This window comes from Grammomys surdaster, unplaced genomic scaffold (genome assembly GCF_004785775.1).
Source record: "Grammomys surdaster isolate TR1022 unplaced genomic scaffold, NIH_TR_1.0 339, whole genome shotgun sequence".
Lineage (NCBI taxonomy): Eukaryota > Metazoa > Chordata > Mammalia > Rodentia > Muridae > Grammomys > Grammomys surdaster.
In genome coordinates, this window is record NW_021604758.1 from 786,476 (window position 1) to 793,055 (window position 6,580).

A 6,580-nucleotide genomic window follows, 5' to 3' on the forward strand; every position below is an offset into this window, starting at 1 on the left:
ATATATATATATATATATATATATATATATATATATATATATATATGGAGAGAGAGAGAGAGAGAAAAAGAGAGAAAGAGAGAGAGAGAAGAGAAAACAAAAAAAAATGAAAGAGGGACTTGTGGGCTCAGTGAGTTAAAGAGCTTGCTGCCAAACCTAAGGATATGAGTTCAATTCCCTAGATCCACATGGTAGGAGAGCCATGCCTCCCAATTACTGTCCTCTGTCCTCTACCTGCATGCTGTGGCATCATAAGCGTGCACGCGCGCGCGCACACACACACACACACACACTAAGTAAATGCAAAAACATTTAAAAGTACATTAATAAGTGAATTGATTTACTGAGTCTTTATTATTTATTATTTTTTTTTGGTTTTTCGAGACAGGGTTTCTCGGTGTAGCTCTGGCTGTCCTGGAACTCACTCTATAGACCAGGCTGGCCTTGAACTCAGAAATCCGCCTGCCTCTGCCTCCCAAGTGCTGGGATTAAGGGTGTGCACCACCACTGCCCGGCTGATTTACTGATTTTAAAAAGTACATTTAAAAAAGCCACCTCTGTGTCGGGCATGGTGGCAGATGCCTTTAATTCCAGCAGAGGCAGAGGCAGGCAGATCTCTTGAGTTTAAGGCCAGCCTGTTCCACAGAGCAATTTCCTGGACAGCCAGGGCTATCCAGAGAAACCCTGGCTCAAAAACAAAGGTCATCTTTATTGGTGCTCTGGGTCCAGCCTCTGCTCAGGCTTTCCTGGCTTCAGCTTAGAGGGAATTGGGAACAGATGGAGGTCATGGGGAGTAATTTGCAAGGCCTTCAGCAGGGTGTGGCTACTTTAGATATGCTGGCCAGGGGGGCCCTAGGCCCTCAGGAGGACAATTGAGTCCATGCCTGAATAACAATATGAGGAACTTCTGAGCTTGGCCTTGGAATTCACTCAGCAGCCAGAGGACACCTGGGGCAGGACACACCAGGCCCTAAATCTGTGGGAGCTTCTGCTAGGTGGGTGGGGGAGGACATTCAGCAAAACAGTTCTTCTACTGTGATGTGGTGGATGCCAGGAAGAAAAGAGAACTCAGAAAGGATTGAGGGTGGGGCAGGGTGTCGATGCCACTTCAAACCCTGCACCCGAAAGAATTCTTATCTGAGGAAGTTCAGGGGGCCCCCAGAGGGAGGCAGAAAGGACAGCTGGCCCTTTGGGGTGGGATTAGGAAGAAAATACTTCTGTTTTTGTCTCAAACCTTCCCAGACCCCCTGGTACCAGGAAAACTAATTAATCTCAGAGTAGCCAAAAGACCGTCTGGATGTGACCCTACCCCAAGTTCCTGCCCCCCACCCTGTCTTGGTAGTTCAGAATGCATAGGCTCCTTCCTGGCTTTTCTTGGTTCCCTCAAAAACTTCAGGTCTGCCGGGCAGTGGGGGCACACGCCTTTGATCCCAGCACTTGAGAGGCAGAGGCAGGCAGATTTCTGAGTTTGAGGCCAGCCTGGTCTACAGAGTGAGTTCCAGGACAGCCAGGGATACACAGAGAAACCCTGTCTCGAAAAACCAAAAAAAAAAAAAAAAGCCCTCAGGTCTTCATATTTATTTACCTATTGAGACAAGATCTCACTAGATAATATCCTGTTTGGCCTAGAACTCATTATGTAGACCAGGCTGATCAGGAACTCTTGGGCAATCCTCCTGCCTCTGATTTCAACATGAAGTACTGGAATTACACTGTGTACCACCACCACCACCAAAAAAAAAAAAAAAAAAAGAAACTTTTTAAAAAACTATTTATTTGTTTCAGGGTCTCATATACCCAAACTGGTCTCAAAGTCTCCGTGTAGCTGACTGAAACTGACTTCCACAACACTTCCATGTGCTGAGATTTCAGATAGGCAATGGCCACCTGCCTTTCCAGGTCTCCATTCTGCCCTGCTTGCTCAGTCCTGGTACAGGGGAGAAAACTGAAGCCCTCTTGTGGGGTACCCCTGCCTGCTTCCGATCTTGATTTGGCCCCATGGCATTTGTCTGCACAAAGGACACTCTATATACTATGAAACAGCCCCAAGGGGCCTTGAATTTGTAATTCTCAAGCACACTAGTAGCTGGGAATACCAGGAAGCACCGAAGTAAGCGGTGGTGAAAGTGTGTGTGGGGGGGGTGTCCTTTTTTTTTTTCCTTTTTCTTTTCGAGACTGGGTTTCTTTGTGTAGCCCTGGCTGTCCTGAAACTTACTTTGTAGTCCAGGCTGGCCTCGAATTCAGAGAATCCGCCTGCCTCTGCCTCCTGCACTAGGATTAAAGGCGTGCACTTTACAGTCATTTTCTGCGGTGACCACTCCCTCTCACTGCCACCGTCCATCCCCATATTATAAGGATTATGGAATGGTAGGTACTCGAGAAATGGGGTGCCAAAGTCTGGGACGTAGCCCAGTGGGTGGAGAATGCTTGCTTAGAATGCAAAAGGTTCGGAGTTCCATGCCCAGCGCCACATACTACAGGTGTAGTGATGCACACCCCCGCCTCCGTCCCCCCCCGTAAAACCACCGCTGGAGAGGTGGAAGAAGACCAAAGGTCGAAGCCATCATACGTTACATAGCTAGATCGGGCTTAAAAGACAAGAAAGAAAGAAAAAGGTTTAAAGTGAAATTTTCTTAATGTACTTCCCCTCTAGTGAGAGATGTCCACCTCTTCTCGCTTGGGACGTGAGCGCGGCATCCTGAGCCTCAGGTTACCACCAGCGCCGGGGGGTGGGGCCAGGAGGGGGGCATTGGGAATAGTTTTTTACTCCCTCCCGGGTATACCAGCCCAGTGGAGGAGGGCACAATTTGCGCACTGGTCCTGGGGCAGCGGGCTGGGCGGGGGAAGGTCGAGTTTGACCGCCGCAACTGGCCCCACCAAGACCCCGCCCCAGTGGGCGGAGACAAGGCAGGACCAGCACGTGTAAAAAGTCCGGCGCGGGTCGCCTTGGGCCACTCACTCACCTGAGCGCCAAGCCGCCGAGCGGGTTACCTGGATCTGCGCCCTCGCCCCATGTCCCGCCGCAAGGCGGGCCTCGTGCCTCGCCGCATAAACCGCGAGCCCGACGACGACATGGAGATGTCCGACCTTGTCATCGATGTGAAGCCGGACCGCAACTTGGAGTCCTTGGCGCAGAAGCCCTGGTCCGCGAGGGACATGCCCATGTCGGGGCTCTTCGGTGTGGTTCCCCTCCAAACCGCCTCGCGCCCGCTCGGCGCGCCCAACACGTGTGCCCCGTGGATGCCTCTGAGTTCTTCCGGTGAGTCCCTAGCCCTTGCCCCTGTTTGCATCCGGACCTTCGAGTGGGTGCCTCTCCCCTGGGGATGGCCTCGGGACCGGCCTGGCCTCCCCAGCCCTCTCGCCTCTAACCTCCGGGTTTCCCCTCTCCACCTTGGAGCCCTCACCCGGAGTCGGGCTCCACCCCACCTCTCTCACTACCCGCTTCCTCCCAGCAGACCGCCAACCCTGGACCGACAAGCACCCAGATCTGTTGACCTGCGGCCGCTGCGGGAAGATCTTCCCATTAGGGTCCATCATCGCATTCATGGATCACAAAAAAGAAGGCTGTCAGCTCCTCCAAGTCTCCAGCCCCATCTCAGGTAAGTCATTCAGGGTGCAGTGCACTCCTGATCCAGGGTTGGGCTTCCTGCCCTGCAGAGGAGCTAAGGTGGACAGATGGGGCACCAATCATTACTTCCCCTTTCTCCTTGCTCCCCTTAGGGTAGAACCTAGGCGTGGCTTGCCTGTCCTAGGGCAGGGACTAGAGATGGGGCGGGGGCTGGGCAGCGGAGGAAGGCCACCCACAAGGTGTGGCCAGTCCCAGAAGACTGGCCCCGGGGTTTTGGCATACACCCCTAATTTAGTTTCACTTCTCCTTTCCCTTGGACAGAAATAACTGACCAGGTGGCTGGACCAGGGTTGGCAGTAGGGACCTAGTGGAGGATGGGACAGTGGCCTAGGGAGACTAATGGAAGGTACTACACCAACTGTGTTTTGATCCTTCTAATTGAGGTTTAGACAGTTCAGAGCCAGGGAAGGGGCATCTGGCTTGTTCCCCTTGCTGGGATCTCCCAGCTGAGTGTTGGGAAGCCCCTGGTCTGGGCTCTGCATACTCGAGTTGTATATGGGGAAGGAATTCAAATTCTGCGTGGTGCTTCGAGTGAGCTCTTGTTGGGTATGAGATTTTTTTGTTTTTTTTTTTTTTTGTTTTTTGTTTTTCTTTTTTTTTCGAGACAGGGTTTCTCTGTGTAGTCCTGGCTGTCCTGGAACTCACTCTGTAGACCAGGCTGGCCTCGAACTCAGAAATCCGCCTGCCTCTGCCTCCCAAGTGCTGGGATTAAAGGCGTGTGCCACCACTGCCCGGCTGGGCATGAGATTTTAAGATTTGATCCGAACTTGAATTTCCAGCCTCCAGTGTGGTGCCCAGGTGGAACTTGGGAAATGTAATTTGGGGCCAGAGAGGGTCTGTAATCCAATCAGCTTTGGTTGAGGGAAGGGCTAAGATGTGTTAACAACTCCAGCAATATTTGTGGGCACTTGGTGTGGGTCACTGCTGGATTTAACATTTTAGCCGGTCTCATGCTAGCCCAGGCAGCTGATATTAGTTATTATAGGCCTGGATAGCTGTGGGTACTGGGTTTCTACGTGGACCTGAGTGGCTTAGAGCTCTATGTAGACCAGGCTGGCCTCCAACTCACAAAGATCTGCCTGTCTCTGCCTCCCCAGTGCTGGGATTAAAGGCGTGTGCCACCACCTGTCTGGCTTAGCTGTGTGTATTTTGATATCCGAGGCTCAGCTCACATTTCAGGGTTTATAGTGACCAAAGCTCTCAGCTGTTCCCTATTTGAGGTCACGACCCTGGAAGGGGCCCCTCAGATTCCCATACTCTAGCCGCTTAGCAAACAGGCAGGGAGGATAGGTCTTGTCCAACATTACACAGCCAGGGAGGAAAAGCCTGGAGTTTAACAAGTGTCTGCTTATCTTTGGCCTGTGGTATCATAAAGGCCACCTCATCCAGTACTGTCTGGGACTCGGCTATCTAAAATCGAGTAGGTCTGGCAAGTGTCCTGTAGACACTTCTAGACTCACTCCATGGGTCTAGAAAAACATCAAATTTGGAATCCAGACACCAGCCCACCTCCCCAGTAAGTGGTGTTTCTGTGCCAGGCCCCAGCTCTGAGCTTTCATACTGACATCTGCTTTTGAGCCTCTGTCCCCTCTACTATCTACAGTGAAACCTGTTTACACTTCAGGAGGTTCCTTGAGGGCAGCATCTGTGCCATGCAGCATCCCACCAGGGCGGTACATTTGGCCTAGCAGTGATCCTTTGCCCCTTCCTCCCCTTCCAGAATCCAAAGAGCTGACGGCTCTGAGCTGCCTCCAATGTGGCAGACAGTACACCAATGCTTGGAAGTTGCTGTGCCACGCCCAGTGGGACCACGGGCTATCCATCTACCAGACACCACAGATGGAGACCCCAGAGGCTCCGCTGCTGGGTCTGGCTGAGGTAGCTGCAGCCATGTCAGCAGTGAAAGTGGGACCAGTTGAGGAGAAGACCCCTCCAGTGAACAGTGCCGCCCGGCGGAGCCCCACCTGCTTGGTGTGTAAGAAGACCCTCAGCTCCTTCAGCAACCTCAAGGTCCATATGCGTTCCCACACTGGCGAGCGCCCCTACTCCTGTGACCAGTGTTCCTATGCCTGCACTCAGAGCAGCAAGCTCAACAGACACAAGAAGACCCATCGGCAGCCTCCACCCGGGAGCCCTTCCACTTCTGCCAGTAGCCGGGGAGTCTCCCCAGCAGCCCCTCCTGAACCAGCTGCCTATGCAGCTGCTCCAGCCAGCACACTCCCATGCCAGAACGTGGAGAAGGCTGGAGCTGCGGCAACAGCAGGAGTCCAGGAACCTGGGGCTCCTGGCAATGGGGCTCAAGGGGGTCCAGGTTTTGTTGGCTGGGGAGCCACTGTCAAAGTAGAGAGGACTGACCCTGTAAAGACTGAGAAGACAACTAGGAAGAGTCACGGGCCCGGGAGCACGTGTGAGTTCTGTGGGAAGTCCTTCACCAACAGCAGCAACCTGACTGTGCACCGGCGTTCACACACTGGAGAGCGCCCCTATACCTGTGACCAGTGTCCCTATGCTTGTGCCCAGAGTAGCAAGCTCAACCGCCACCGCCGCACCCATGGTCTGGGGACTGGTAAAACTGTCTATAAGTGCCCGCACTGCCTTGTACCCTTTGGCCTACAGGCCACACTAGACAAGCACCTGCGGCAAAAGCACCCGGCGATGGCCTGAGACATGTTCTGTACAGGTGTCACTTCACCAAGCAGACATGGCATGGGCCAGCACTTAGCTGTATGAATAAACCATCTCCTATTTATTCATGTGCCTGGACTTGGACTTTCTTGGGGTGTCTGAGGCGAGAGGCTCCCCCTCTATAGTATGGACAGCTGGACAGACCGGTTTAGAGTGGGGGGTAAGTGCCCTGGGCACTGGAGGACTGGCACAGAAAGCCGTGCTCCCGGTTCTTGGTGTGGGTGAGGCTGGGGCAGGGAGAGGCCTGGACCTGTCACCAGAGGCTGC

The 6,580-nt window shown here is 53.1% G+C and overlaps 2 protein-coding genes across 2 annotated transcripts in view; one reads left to right on the top strand and one right to left on the bottom strand.

Moving 5' to 3' along the window:
- Positions 1–2,985, bottom strand: part of Gemin7 (gem nuclear organelle associated protein 7) — a 14,294-nt gene extending 11,309 nt beyond the window's left edge. The window contains exon 1 of the mRNA XM_028778650.1: positions 2,964–2,985. The gene's annotated coding sequence lies outside the window, so the exon portion shown is untranslated. The remainder of the gene's footprint in view (positions 1–2,963) is intronic.
- Positions 2,918–6,379, top strand: Znf296 (zinc finger protein 296). The gene is made up of 3 exons (XM_028778648.1): positions 2,918–3,259; positions 3,456–3,599; positions 5,349–6,379. Exons 1-3 carry the CDS (start codon positions 3,013–3,015, stop codon positions 6,290–6,292), a joined length of 1,335 nt encoding a protein of 444 aa, XP_028634481.1. The 5' UTR covers positions 2,918–3,012; the 3' UTR covers positions 6,293–6,379.
- The last annotated feature ends 201 nt before the right edge of the window (positions 6,380–6,580 follow it).

Coding starts and splice junctions, on each gene's coding strand:
- Znf296 (XM_028778648.1), top strand. CDS start 3,013: ATGTCCCGCCGCAAGGCGGGCCTCGTGCCTCGCCGCATAAACCGCGAG. Junction 3,260..3,455: donor GATGCCTCTGAGTTCTTCCG/GTGAGTCCCTAG, acceptor TCCTCCCAGCAG/ACCGCCAACCCTGGACCGAC. Junction 3,600..5,348: donor AGTCTCCAGCCCCATCTCAG/GTAAGTCATTCA, acceptor CTCCCCTTCCAG/AATCCAAAGAGCTGACGGCT.